General features: G+C 36.3%; 1 protein-coding gene across 1 annotated transcript in view; it reads right to left on the reverse strand.

Moving 5' to 3' along the window:
- The window catches only part of LOC150086002 (flotillin-2-like), a 253,731-nt gene that overhangs the window by 215,232 nt on the left and 23,017 nt on the right, over positions 1-15,482 (reverse strand). Inside the window, exon 2 of the mRNA XM_090373646.1 lies at positions 13,850-13,926. Coding sequence (XP_090229772.1) covers positions 13,850-13,898 — 49 coding nt within the window. The 5' untranslated portion in view covers positions 13,899-13,926. The remainder of the gene's footprint in view (positions 1-13,849; positions 13,927-15,482) is intronic.

Below are 15,482 nucleotides of genomic sequence, written 5' to 3' on the forward strand. Positions count from 1 at the left end.
GTGGGCCAGTAAATCAGAGAGTCTTATAATGGGGGATTTTAATTTCCCAGATATTGACTGGAATTTGTGGGTTGGTCACTCGCACACTAGCAAGGCTTTTGTGGATTTATTGGATGATTGTTTTCTACATCAGCATGTTCGTGAGGCAACAAGAGGGAGCAATACTCTTGATCTGATTATCAGTAGTGATTCTTCATGCATTAAGAATCTGCAGGTAAATGAACCACTAGATGGCAGTGATCACAGTGTGTTGAAGTGGGATTTACTCAAGGAGGTAACTACCATCAGAGGTAAAGGGAAGGGTTTTTGTTTTCGTAAAGGCGACTATGATGGTCTGAGACAGTATTTAAATTCTATACAGTGGGACCAACTGACGATGTTACCAACAGCAAACTTAAAATGGGAGGCATTCAAGGAACTAATCTTGGAGGCTACCAGGCTTTACATACCAACTAAGAAATATTGTTCAAGGTTTAGGCCTAAATGGTTGTCAGATGAACTAATGAGACATGTGGCAGAGAAGAAAAATGCATGGGATACATACAAATTAATGGGTGACATGGAAGCCTATGACAGATATAAGTTGGTCTGTAACCAAGTCACAAAGGAGATTAGGCAGGCAAAGGCAGACTACGTAAAATCCTTGGCAAAGGATGCAAAGAAAAACAGAAAAGAGTTCTTTAAATATTTAAACTCTAGAAGGAAAGGGATGAATCAGATTGGTCCACTGGATATTGATGGTTCAACAGTTGAGGATCCTGCTCAGGTGGCTAACAATTTAAACGAGTATTTTGCATCTACATTCACGCATGAGGAGTTATTCAGGAAGGAGAATGATGTAGGTAAAGTAAACATTGGCAGTGAGCTGGATGATTTTGTAATAACTGAGAGGAAAGTGGAGGAGAGATTGTTTAGGATAAACATAAAAAAGGCACCTGGGGTGGATGGGATCTATCCAGTTATATTAAAGGAGGCAGCAAAGGAAGTAAGCAAGCCCCTAGCCATAATTATGAGAGCTTCTTTGGACTCAGGGGAGGTACCCATAGACTGGAGATGTGCAAATGTAACCCCAATTCACAAAGGAGGATCAAAGGCTGACACAAGTAATTATAGACCTGTTAGTTTAACTTCTGTTCCAGGTAAATTAATGGAGGCACTGGTTAAAGAAGCACTGCAGGATCATCTAGACAAGAATTCAGTTATAGCTCAGACGCAGCATGGTTTTGTTAAGGGCAGGTCTTGCCTGACCAATTTGATTGGATACTATGATGTAGTCACAAAAGAACTGGATGCAGGGAATAACTTTGATATTATATATTTGGATCTTAGAAAGGCTTTTGATACTGTTGCACATGGAAGACTGCTGCACAAATTGGAGCAGTGTGGCATTGGAGGCAAATTGCTGCTATGGATAAGGGGATGGTTGAGTGGCAGAAGACAGAGAGTGGTAATCAATGGACACTGCTCAACGTGGACTAATGTTATTAGTGGAGTTCCTCAGGGTTCAGTGTTGGGTCCGTTGTTGTTTTCGGTGTTTATGAATGATATTGATGATGGGATATCAAGTTTAATGTCCAAGTTTGCAGATGATACAAAGGTTGGCAGGGTTGTTAAGGACACTACTGACGCTATGCTGCTGCAACAGGATCTGGAAAGGTTGATCAGATGGGCTGAGAGGTGGCAAATGAAGTTTAACATTGACAAATGTAAAGTACTACATATGGGAAACAGTAACCCCAGAGCAACGTATCAACTCTGCGGTACTACACTGACAGTGGTGGAGAATGAAAAGGACCTGGGGATAATTGTGCAGGCAGATATGAAGTTCTCTGAGCAGTGCAGACGAGCTGCAAGAGTAGCTCATGGTGTCTTGTCAATGATAAAGAGGAATTTTTCTAGCAGGGATAAGGAGGTGATTATTCCCTTGTATAAGGCAATGGTTAGGCCACATCTTGAGTACTGTATACAGGTCTGGAGGCCTCATTTCAGGAAGGATGTGGAGCTGCTGGAACGGGTACAGAGAAGGGCAACAAGATTAGTGAATGGAACAAAGGGTTGCTCTTACGAAGAAAGGCTTAAGTTTTGCAAATTACAGAGTCTGGAGACTAGGCACCGGAGAGGTGATCTGATAGAGGTGTATAAGGCTTTGAATGGTTTGAGCATGCTCAATGCCAATGGGATTCTTCATCTTGCTCAGAATAATCAGCTCAGAGGGCATAAATTCAAATTGAGGAAGGACGGATGTCGGACAGATGTGCGGAAATTTGCCTTTGGCCAGCGGGTGGTTGGTTGGTGGAACCGATGTCCATCACTTGTTGTTGAAGTTGAAGTTGATAGCCTAAACAAATTTAAAGCTCAACTGGACAGGTATTTCGAATGAACGGAGGGGTGAAATGGGAGTGGTGTGTGTGTTTTTTTTTTTTTTTTTTTGGCTGATGCTGAATAAGCTTGCTTTCTTGCATCATATGCCTCTACTAATGCTAATGCTAATATCATTAATAAATACAGAAAAGAACAATGGACCCAACACCGAACCCTGGGGACTCCACTAATAACATCAGTGCATGGAGAGCAGTGTCCATTGATTAACAATGTTTTTCTTTGCATCCTTTGCCAAAGATTTCTCATAATGTGTCTACGCCTGCCTAACCTCCTTTGTGACTTGATTACAGACCAGCTTATTTCTATCATAGGCTTCTGTGTCACCCACTAATTTATATGCATGCCATGCATTTTTCTTCTCTGCTCAAAGTCTCAATAGTTCATCTGACATCCATTTAGGCCTAAACCATGATTTGTTTGTTTGTTTTGTTATTTGGTTTTTAGGAGCATTAGCAACTAAGGCCATATTGCTCCGGGATATGTGGTGGTCATTTCCTGACCTTTCCGCATCCTCCATATTTGGTAGTGACGGGCTCGGCTAAACCTTGAACAATATTTCTTAGTTGGTATGAAAAGCCTAGTAGCTTCCAAGATTAATTCTTTGAATGCTTCTCATTTAGAATTTGCTGTTGGTCCCACTGTATTGAATTTAAAAACTGTCTCGCACCACCCTAGTTACCTTTACGAAAGCAAAAACCCTTCCTGTTACCCCTGATGGTTGTTACATCTTTGAGTAAATCCCACATCAGCATGCTGTGTTCTCTACCACCTAGTAGTTCTTTTATATGCAGATTCTTAATGCATGAACAATCACTACTGATAATCAGATCAAGAGTTTACTCCCTCTGGTTGCCTCTTGAACATGCTGCTGTAGAAAACAATCATCCAAGAAATTCACAAAAGCCTTGCTAGTTTGCCTTTGTGACTTGATTACAAGTTCCAATCAATATCTGGGAAGTTAAAATCCCCCATAAGATTGCAATGACTTTGCTGTGTACTTGGTGTATTACAGTGCAGTGTAATACACTAGTACACAGCAAAGCCACTGCAATCGGTGTATTACAGTGCAGTGTCAATTCTAGTTTAACAAAGATCCTTCCAAGGCTTGGAGTATAACATTCTAGATGTATGAATCATTTTGGGAAAGATGCCTTGCAATCTTCTGGCAGTTCCACCATACCATATGGATTCTGATAACAGGTAATCCTCCATACTTCACAGACTTTTAAACACTATTTAATTATAATTACATTATAATTATAATTTAATTATAAGTTGTAATCTCTTTCAAGAAATTTCCTTTGTTCAAGTGTTGCTGAACTGTGAATCAATTTTGTTTAAAAATGTTTTTATGGCTTGAAAATAGTGACATAAAACTATCTTCCAGACTTTTTACTATGTGGACTACTTCCCCCACTATTAGTTTGAATTACCAAAGTTTTACTATGGTTATTTTTTTTTTAATTCTTAATTACAGGAATATAAAAAAAAAACTCAAATTTTTAACAAAACTAAAGGAAAAGCACCAAGTGAAAGTTATAAGTTGTTATGTCAAGTTTATGGGGAAGATACTATGTCAAGTGCTCACATGTTTGAATGACAAAAAATTTTTAGAAGGAAGAGAAAATGTGGAAGATGATGAATGATCAAGCCACCAGTATCCATGACAACTGATGAAAATGTGGAATGGGTAAGGACACTGATTACAAGTGACTGTCGTTTAATCATTAGAATGGTTGCATCAGAACTCAATATGAACAAAAGACAAATTTTAACTGAAAATTGAAGCATGAGAAAAGTGCGTGCCAAAATTTTGAATGAAGATTAAAGAATGAGAAGACTCCAAGTTTGTGAAGATGTTTTGAAAAAATTAAAAAAAATCCAGACACTCTGAGCACTGTAATTACTTGCAATGAAAGTTGGCTGTTCCAGTATGACCCAGAAACTAAAAGACAGTTAATGGAGGACAAAACAATTTCTCAGACCAAAAAAAGCAAGAATGTTAAAATTCAAAAATGAAAACTATGTTTCTTGTTTTCTTTAATATTAACGGAATTATTATGGCTGAATATGTTCCAGCATATCAGATTGTCAATCAAATAAACTACAGTGAAGTTCTGACATGGCTGTGTGAAAAAATTCTAAGGAAGAGACCTGAATTGAACTGAACTGAATCAAAACAATGCTCCAGCTAATAACATGCTCATGCTCCTGTTTGCCAGTTTCTGGCCAAAAACCAAATCCCTGGGTGAACATGCAGCCTACTCGCCAGACATAGCCCCTTGTGCCTTTTTTAATCTTACCTAAACTGAAAAGTGTACTGAAGGGAACCTATTTTCAGTCCATTGAAGACATTCATTAAAAAACAACCATAGTGTTAAAAGGGCTAACAGAAGATGACTTTCAGAAACGTATCTGTGCTTGGAAGAAATGGATGGAACAGTGTGCGCGCATACCCAAGGCAATTATTTTGAAGGGGATAACTTGTTAGGTACAAAATATTTCATTATATTTATTTTATTGCAACAGTTTCATTATTTAATAGCCACACTTCGTAATACTATATGTACTGTAAGAGAAAAATATCTCATTCATAAACACAGTAGTAAAAAAAAAAGAAATTAAAAAATAAATAAATACTCTCATAACATAAGTGGCTGCATAAGATATTTACCACCAAAACATTTGGTATCTTACAGCTTGGTAGTATATGAATATTTTACATTGCTTTCTTTTCACCTAGTTACTGATTCTCTCATTGATCTAAATATAAATATTGAATACTTAACTGTAAAATTTATTTAAAAAATAATTTGTAACTGTTTTGTAATTTGGTAAATTTTATTTTATTTTTCAAGCATTAATACAGCAGCTTTAAAGTTTTGAAATTTTATATACTGGTCAATAAGAATAAATGAAATCAATACAAATCAGAACCTATAGTACTTAGTACCATGCATGGGTTGAAAGTTGAGAAGATGAAAGAAGACATTAGACTTGAGTTTCTGTAGATTGTAATTTTTGGGAAATACATATGAATGGAGGTTGTTCCAGAAAACAGAAGTTGAAGGAATAAATGAGGAAGAAGAAAAGTTGGTTCTGTGAGTTTGAAGTTGGACAGTAAAAGGATACTGACTGCTTTAGGCACGTGTTTGAACTGATTTGGAAAAGAGAGAGAGAGAGAGAGAGAGAGAGAGAGAGAGAGAGAGATAAAGAGAGAGAGAGAGAGAGTGCAAGGATTATAGAAGCCAAGTCAGAAGAACAATGCCCATAGAAAAGGCATGTGGCAGAAACAGCAGTGCCCATAGAAAAGACATGCAGCAGAAGACATTGTTAGAGATGGTTCATTAATTAACCTAACTGCTTTCTTGTGAATGGAATCTAGAAGCCTGCGAGAGGTTTGCAAATGGTATTTTACACTTCAACATTTTAGAAGCTTATTACACAACACCTATGAATTTTTTTCGTCATCATCATTTTTCCCTCCTGACAAGTGATGCTATAATCACTCTAAATAAAAAAATATCCTCTATAACACTGATAGCTATTTAGGCACTTATATTGTGGCACCAATAAAGTTCTCACTGAAATTTAATTTTCAGAAAAAACATCCCTATCTAGAGATCATATATTGTAAATGTGATTTGGAACACACTATAAATACCAAAGTTCTGAGTAAGTGGTGCTTATAATTCAAGAGGCAGTCACCTTAACATAGCAGAAAATATTATTCCATCTAAATAGTCTAGGAAATCGTGTACCATGGATTTAGTTTTTGAACGGCTTGTAAACACGAGTTCTTAATTGGGTGATAGTGCTTATAATTCGAGTGGTAGCCACCTTGTTTCAAGAACGCAGGGCAAAATAAAAGCAAATCCAAATCAGATTAGTCAAGACATCCCCACATTACTGTAAATTTGGTTTAAATCTGATTGTAAATACAAACGTTCTAAAGTAGATAGTGCTTACAATTCAAGCAATGGCCATCGTGTTTTAAGATAACAAATCAAAATAAAAACATCTCCATCACCATAGTCTAGTGCCCCTTCCCCCCACACCACCTCTGGTTAGAATAATTTGATTAGGACTGACTTGTAAACACAAAAGTTTCTAAATGGGTGGTGGGGGTAATGGCACTTATAATTTGAGTGATGGCCATCTTGTTTCGATATGGCAGATTTAAATAAACATAAACCATCAAAGTACTTTGGAATATTCCTGCATTTACTAATTCTGGTTTGGATCCAACTGTAAATGTAAACATTCTAAGTGGATGGTGCATATATGACATAAGTAGTAACCACCTTGTTTCAAGATGGAAGAGCAAAATAAAAACATGCCTAAAAGAGTAGCCTGGTATCCATTCACTTGAACTGTGAATATGGTTTGGATTAGCTTGTAAACACAAAAGTTCCATAGAGAGTGGTGGTGCTGTTTATAATTTGTGTGGTGGCTATCTTTTTTTTTTCAAGATAGTGACATGAAATAAAACAGTCCTTATCTGGTTTCTCCAGGAGACCTTTTCAAATGGACTGTCAATTTAGTTTGTATCAAATGATAAATGTCAAAGTTATAGTGTGTAGTGCTTATAACTGGAGTGGCCAGCATGAATGGCAACAAATGAGGAGATTTTGGGTTTGAGTTGCCAGGAAAAATGCATGGCTCATTGTGAACTGTGGCACCAAGGTAAAAAAGATTCTGCTTTTAATTAAATATATGTATACAGGCACAATGACTATATAAACTTTTCTGACTCAGCCATCTAGAAAATAAACTGGAATTAATCCCCCACCCAGACTACTTTTGCACCCCCTCTGGACTTCCTTGAATTTGATAAGGTAAAAAGAAATCCATAACACATCTACTCCACTTCTAACAGCCCCCTTCCCAATTTTTGGGAAGGGGGTGTTAGAAGTGGAGTATGTGTGTTATGAATTTGTGGTGCTGTTTATAAAAGTAGGAAGGGGGGGGGGGGATTCTTGTCAGCTCTGATCCTTTTGACTTTCACTTTGATATACTAACCAGGTAAAAAAGAAGAATTTCCTTTAGATTAAGAAAATAAAACTACTGCCCATTATGTTTTTTTGCCTTTACTCTCTGGAGACACCAGTGTTCCTCTCACTGGAATAATAGTGTCAGCACATGGCTACTATTCACTTCAGAAATGTTATCCACAAGTCAACCCAAAGTTGCTAATATCATTTTAATCATATATTATCATCAAGAAGGCAAATCTGTTATTTGTTAAAAACTCAAGACTGTTGTAACTGGTTTCCGAGCTTTTTGTCTCCATCATCAGACAAGAGGTAGCCCCAATTAGCAACTTTGTATCAGTATCAACTTTGTATCAACATAACACAGTGAATGAATGTATTAAGTCTAAACAGGAAGCATGGAAGAAAGCTTCTAATTGAAAATACAACTTGCATCAAGTGTACGATAAAATCCTTATTACTACACTTCACTGATCCAAAATAGCAATCTATTGAAAAAGAGAGGTACTATTTCAACACAGGTAATGAAAGCTTGGGAAAATAATGCTATTCTGTGTTATGTTTCTCTGTCTTTACTCAGCAGACTCTATTGTTCTCCCCTTGTCATGAGAGAGATGTTGGGCTTATACCCACTTTAGAAATGATTAAATTCTCCACAAGTCAAGATAAATTTACTGTTAAGTCCCCAGACAGTAAAGAGAGAAAAACATAACAAAGAGTAGAAATATTTTCTCAAACTATTTAAATACTGGCATTGAAATAGTACCTCATTTCTTTACTAAAAAAAAAATTCCTTATTATCAACCAAACCTTTATACCACATAAAATAATACAGTAAGTAAAATAATTATATTAATATAATAATACAGTAAGTAATATAAGAGCCTGAAAGATAGAAAAAAATGTTCACATTACTGGCCATTTTTTTTTTTTCAATTGTACGAGTTGCTAAAAGTTACTGAGGCCATTTTTGACTCCATACAGTTTCTGAAGGGATAAGTGAAAAGAAACAATAATAATGAAAGGTGGGCTAGTGATATTTCTGGGCATCTAAAAAATGCATAGCTAGAACGTGGAACATTCATGTTATGCATATTCTTAAAATGTCAATTTTTATATAAAGTGGCTGGTATATGCCAATATTGTTAACAAAATCTAACTACTCCACAAGAATCTGGAATGGGTTTCCAATGCCACCTTGTATAAAAAAACATGAACTACAAAAATTCTTCCTGAATAACAGGAAATTACAATTAAAAAAAAAAAAAAACTCACAGGTAACAACCAAATAGCTAATATTTTTAATAGTTGGAATTTTTAAAGAAATTCAGAGCTTATAATTTTTTTTCACACAAAAGTATATTAAGGCTATGCTTTGAGTTATCAAAATGGCAAAATTCCCAGAAAAATTTGTTATCCTCTCATGCACTATGTGACTATTGGGAATGACACAATTCTGCCTCCGAAACATCTGCTAATCAACTTACTTTTTAAACAGACCCTAGGATATAAAATTAATCATAATAATTCCACTCCAGTATTTTTTGTCAGCATTTCCCCTCATCATTTTACAATGGGTTATAAAATAATATATTTTTTTTTACTTTATTCATTAATGAGCTCATTAAATGTAATTTTAAAAAGAAGCTATTAACTGATTTTGAAATGGCTTGATCTAAAAAGTAAATTTTAACTGTGTACATGTATTTTATTTAATGAAAGTCACCTATACACACATCGAAAGCTGACATATATCAAATCTTTGAAAACTATCTTACGTAGCCCGCAGGGTTATTAAGTTTGGCCATCTCTGATATACAGGGTGTTTCAAAAGTGATGATCAATAATTTAAAGGTGAACTGTACAGACTACAATATGCAAAAAAAGTCTAGTAAACATAGGTCCTTAAGTGAATCGTTTTCGAGATATTGCACATTTCTAGTTGGGATCCACCACTGACTTGTTTGTTTAGGTTATGCTCATTCTCTCCCTTTCCCCTCTCTCAATACTCTGAGACGCAGCAGGCATAGTAGTACTTGTCCAAGGATAGTCAACATGGAAAGAGGTTACAGCAACAAAGTGTATGTGGACATGCACTTTATGTATGGTAAAGCCAATGGCAGTGCACTCGAGGCTGCACGTTTGTACCAAGAAGCATTTCCCCACCGAAGGCAGCCCAACAGGCACATTCATCAGGGTACATCAATGCCTTAGAGAACATGGACTTTGTACATGGAGTATGAGCAGTAGGCCCAGAAGCATAACACTTAATGTTGAGGAAAGGGTGTTAGAAAGAATAGAACAAAATCCAGGAATTTCGACAAGGAGGGTTGCTCTGCAAGAGCGTGTATTGAGTCATAGCAGTGTGTGGCGAATTTTACATTGCCAGTTACTGTACCCCTACCATATCCAGCATGTACAAGGTCTCAGCAATACAGACTACCCTCCCAGAAGGAACTTCTGCCAGTGGATGCAACAACAGTGTGTCCTGAACCCCCAATTTTTAAACAACATTTTGTTCACTGACAAAGCTGGGTTTACTCGTGATGGTATTTTTAATTTTCATAACTGTCACGTTTGGTCTGACGAAAATCATAATGCAATTCATGAGTCATGACCTCAGCAACGTTGAATGTCTGGACAGGACTACTAGGAGACCGTCTAATTGGACCACACTTTCTGCAAAACAGGCTAATAGGAAAGCTGTACCTTCAGTTCCTGCAGAATGTTCTTCCAGACCTCCTTGATGATGATAATAATGATAATGTTCCATTCAGCAACGCCAGAACATGTGGTTTATGCATGATGGTGCACTGGCACATTTTGCTCGAGTTGTGACTTTGTATCTAACTAGAAGGTATGATTAACGGTGGACAGATAGAGGTTTTTTGTATCTGGGGTCATATAAAAAGATTGGTGTACACTTCTGACATTAACACAGTTGAGGAATTGCAGCATCAGGTCGAAGGACTTTTCAGAAAATCAGAAATGACCCAGGAATGCCTGAGAGGATTCACAACTCAATGCAGAAAAGGCTACAAAGCTGCGTACGGATGCAAGGACAGCATTTTGAACACCTTTGGTAACATCCTGTAACATGTAACATCTGTAAAATCCTGTGGTGTTGAAAACAAAAATTAAAAATGTATTATCTTATGTTTAATAAAACCACCTTTAGCTAAGGATTCACAGCTTTTTGCTAAACTAGTGCTCCCATAGTCAGTGGCAGATCTTAACATAAAATGTGCATTATCTCAAAAACGGTTCATTTGCGGCCTGATGTTCACTGGGACTTTTTTGCTTATTTTAGTTTGTACTTTTCACCTTTAAATTATTGACCATCATTTTTGAAACACCCTGTATAAAGTGATACAGCATATCATTTATATCAATAAAAAACTAATTCATTGCATTTTGTGATTAGAATATTTACTTAACTACCTTTAATTGAAGATAAGGTGTGTCACAATACTGAATATGTCACAGTTTTCTTGAAAACTAATCTAGACAGTCTTATGGCATTTTTTGGGAGGTTCTCAGATATGAACTCAACAGACAATAAGTAGAGCCAAAATATAAGTAAAATATTATATATTTTGAATGTTCTCTCTAAACTAAGTAATTTTTATTTCAATAATAATATCTTGCACTATTGCCAAACTAGAGAATTTAAGCCACAGTTCTCTTCGAACTGAGCAACTGATCAAACAATATCTCTTCGTGTCAGGTGAAGGTGTTGGTTCACTGAACACACTTTTTCTGTCACTTTTAATTCTTTCCACCCAGAAAATATTTCTTTGCATACTAAGGTTTTTCCTACATTGAACTAACATTTGTCTGTGAATCTGGGAGGATTCTGCTCTCTCACACCACAAAAATCAAATGATTACATTTCTGAACAACATTACAATACAAATATGGAGCCACTATGCTAAAATTGTTGACAACATAAGACATACTAAGTGTACTGCAACCCATGTTAAAATTTGTATGTGTGTAATACACTTTATGTTCCTCAGAGCACATCCTGATATGTTATTATTATTTAATGCACACAAATTGCTTTTACTTTCTGAATTGTCCTCATAGTACTTCTCATGCAAAGTGAAAATACAATGCTCCATTTTGTTGGAACTGCACAGTTACACATACATTGACTGGGTACATTTTTCAATAGCCCACACAGAATAGTTCTTAAAAATTTGGTGTAAACTTGACTATTTTACCTCTGATCAAAAAATGGGGGTTAAATGACATTGTTTCCAACAATGACATGTCAAAAAGCAATAATCAACAAAGTATGCTGTACTACATTGACTTTCTTCATCTCAGAATTTCTGTAACTTGGCAGTGTTGATTCTCCATGCAAGAAAGTATGACAGGTAGGAACATATCATATGTTCTTACATATATTCAATTAAGACCTCCATAGCCAAGTGGTCAGGAGCAGGAGTGTAAAATACAGACTCTTTGAGCAGACCGAGGTTCAAGCTGCAACTGATAACTACGGTTGATCTACCAACCCACACTGGCCCAGCATGACAGATTATGGTTCATTCCCTTAAAAAGTCTTGTTGAGGAGGTCTCTACTTTGCAGTGGATTAACAATGGCTGCAGATCTATTTATTTATATCCAATTACAAAAACTGCACTCCTTTATTAAAAAACACAAATCCTGATGTAGACACAAAGTGATGGGGAATGGAGGCCTGTTAATTTTCCTGGGAGGATGGGTGGGACAGCTGTGGTATAATGATTATTGTGTGAATCAATAAATTTTTCAAAGCTAATGGTGGTCATTTTGAGCATTCAATACATAAGATCAATAGTAGACAATTAGTGATATGCACACCCCTGGAAATATGGGAGATTCTTTCAAGAGTGGCAGCTCACGACTCTGTTGTTTGTTTGTTATTTGGTTTTTAAGAGCATTAGCAACTAAGGCCATGTTGCTCCGGGATATGCGGTGGTCATTCCCTGACCTTTCCGCATCGTCCGTATTTGGTGGTGATGGGCTCGAACCCCGGTCTAATCAAGAAGCGTGTACTACGCACTGCTGCTCCTTCCCACCTGGCTACGGAGACGCCTGACTCTGTTGTATGGGGGTGCTGCTTCTTAAAGTTACATTAAATTGCCTTGGTTATAAGACATGTAGACATAGACGGTAATAATAATAAGTAAGTTAAAAATACTAAAAAACATTAACTGGACACTTGCCATTAACAGACTTGGGAAATCTCGAAATTTTATTTAAAAATAAAATCCATTTTTCGGTTTTTATTTGTTGAAAACAGATTAATAACTTTTTCATTCAAGTTTGGTTCACTGTTCAAATCGGCACTGCTCGCTCCACAGTTCCTTTGACTAGTTTTATCACCTCTAAATAATGAGTATTGGCAATCTGCCAACTAGGCATTGACTCTGGGGCCAAAATGTGGCCCCAGATCTAGTCAATCTAGGCATTGACTCCAGGCACTGGGGCCAAAATGTGGAACTGTGTAGTGCACAGTTCCACCTACAGTTAAACTTAAAAGTTGAAAACGATTTTGTGTTTTTATTCGTTTATTATTGAAATGATTATTGGAAATAGAGGATGAGTATACTATATGTGGGACCTGTTAATAAAAATATTCATTGCGTTACATTGTTCTTCACAAAATTTCATATAACTCTGTTGACTGTATATTTAGATTTAAAAAGCTGGGGGTGCTGCAGTTCTGGAGTGCCTACCAATGAGCCGCCCCTGCTTTCAAGGTGTAGACAGTAATATTAAAGCAGCTTTTTTTTTTTTTTTCTTTTCTTTTTACTCAGTCAAATTTCTTCTCTTTTCATATAACAAAAAAAAATAAATACAGAGAACTTATAAAATGAATTAAGGAGTGAGTATTTCAGAATGTATTAAGTGATAAATGGGGGGGGGGTGTAGTTGACTACTACTACTGCACTAGGTAAGGTAAAGTTGTCAGTTTACAGACTTTTATGATCCCAACATTTTCTGTCACAGTTTGACTCAAATCACTGACATTACAGTCACTAAGGGTAGAGGCAGTTCAGTGGGCAGTTTAATTGGAAAAGTAGTAACTTTTAATTGATATTATTATAAATTGGCAACTGTGAAATTTAAAAAATAAATAAATAAAAAGGCATAAGCAGCTAAACTCTTTTGTAATATGTAATATAATAAAATTTTATATTTAAAATTTCTGAGTTACCTCTGTACCTTGTTATCTGAAAGAGCCTAAAAGTTGGCATAAAATTAAAGTTCACTTTATATTCAAGAATGTCAAAAACAAAAAAAAATAAATAAATAAATAAAAAATTCAAAAATAAATAAATAAATAAATAAGAGAGAAAAGAGTGTGTCTCTATTAGTTTTCTGAGAAAACTACTTTACTATTAAATAAATTTTGCCTTAAACATAAATCAATGAATTAAGTTATATTGTATGCTTAAAATATTTTTTTTTTCCATACCTGATACAATAAGGGCTTCATTTGGTCCAACAGTATAAATGTTTCCCATTATGTTGTTATTTTAAGGTACCAAAATGCTGAAATACAGAATACCACTTTTAAAGTAGGCTGGTAAATATTTGGCAGAAAAAAATTACTCTGGTGTAAAGATACTAAACAACTTATTATATAAGACTAGTTTGGAGAATAAATTTATACTTATATTTTTATACTAACTGTAATGACCATAAAGGAACCAGAACAAAATTTTTTAAATGAGCACAATACTCTGCATAGTTCAATAGAAAGTTTGTTTTATTTTATTTATTTTTTTATGGTGATGCTATCCCAAACATAAACGGTACTAGAAGCTATAGTATTCTAGTACTCTGGGTTGATGAAAGTTGGGAAGACAGAAGGTATTTAATGATATTAGATGTTAATTTCTGCAAATCTTAATTTTCAGGAAGTACCGGGTGATTATAAAATAAGTTTCCCTATTCAGGAGACCCTAGTCTCAAAACAGTTAGTGTTACCAGTGTGAAAATCGGTGGGTATGTCATTTAGGGTATGGGGAAGCGATTTGTAGAAGAAAAAAAAATTAGTTCAAATTTCCACCATCACATTAAAACCCATATTATAGCATACAACTCAGCTGTATATATGCTGCATTCTTGGGGAATCTTTCCAGATATAGAATGACCTGGAAAGATAGCAGCAGATCCAACAGACAACTCCGCCTTCGAGCCATCAGTGAAGACAGGCAAGAAGTTGGAATATTCAGCAAGGTGGGTAGAGTTGGTGATAGACAAAAGATGGAGTTATGGACTTACCCCAATTTTTAAGGGAGAAGTCACATGATGGTAAGCAAGCATGCCAGGGTGGAAGTAGTTGCCTTGGTGACAGGGCAACATTGTCTACCATGATGTCGAGCTTTCTGAGCAGCACTAGGACATGGATACCAAAAGGCCAGTTGGCAGTCTGACGAGTGTTATACAGGTTTTCCCACTGTGGCTTGAAAATGGATGTCCACGTAGGGTTGTCTGGCAGGGATTTTAATTTAAAGGTATATTTTAAAGACAATTGCTTTCGTCGAAATAACAGTGGTGGTTCAGTTGCTTCAACATATAAACTCTGGACAGGGGATGTTCTATATGCTCCAGTAGCAATACGGATGGCTTGGTGGTGAACTGGGTCCAACCATCTAAGTACACTGTTTCTAGCCGATGCGTACACTGCGGACCCATAGTCTAGTTTAGATCGGACAAGTGCACGATAGAGGCTGAGTAAAGTGGAGCGGTCTGCCCCCCCATTTATTCGAGGAAATAGAGCATAGGAGATTCAACCCTCTTGTGCACTTTGTCCGCAGTTGACGAATATAAGGTAAAAATGTCAACTTCTTGTTGAATATGAGCCCCAAGAATTTTGTCTCGGGTGCTACTAGAATAATGTCTTGTCCGAGTTTAAGTTCTGGTTCAGGGTGAAGGTTCTGTTTGCGACAAAAGTGTACGCAGACAGTTCTGTGGCAAGAACCTAAAACCATTAGTCACTGCCCAAGAGTTGACGTGGTCTATGGCATGCTGCAATTGTCTTTCAATGACTCTCATATTGCATGACTGCAAAAAGCTACTAAATTCATCTACAAAGAGGGCAC

The sequence above is a fragment of the Mastigoproctus giganteus genome, chromosome 5 (genome assembly GCF_048544385.1).
Source record: "Mastigoproctus giganteus isolate SK-2022 chromosome 5, ASM4854438v1, whole genome shotgun sequence".
Taxonomy (NCBI): Eukaryota; Metazoa; Arthropoda; class Arachnida; order Uropygi; family Thelyphonidae; genus Mastigoproctus; species Mastigoproctus giganteus.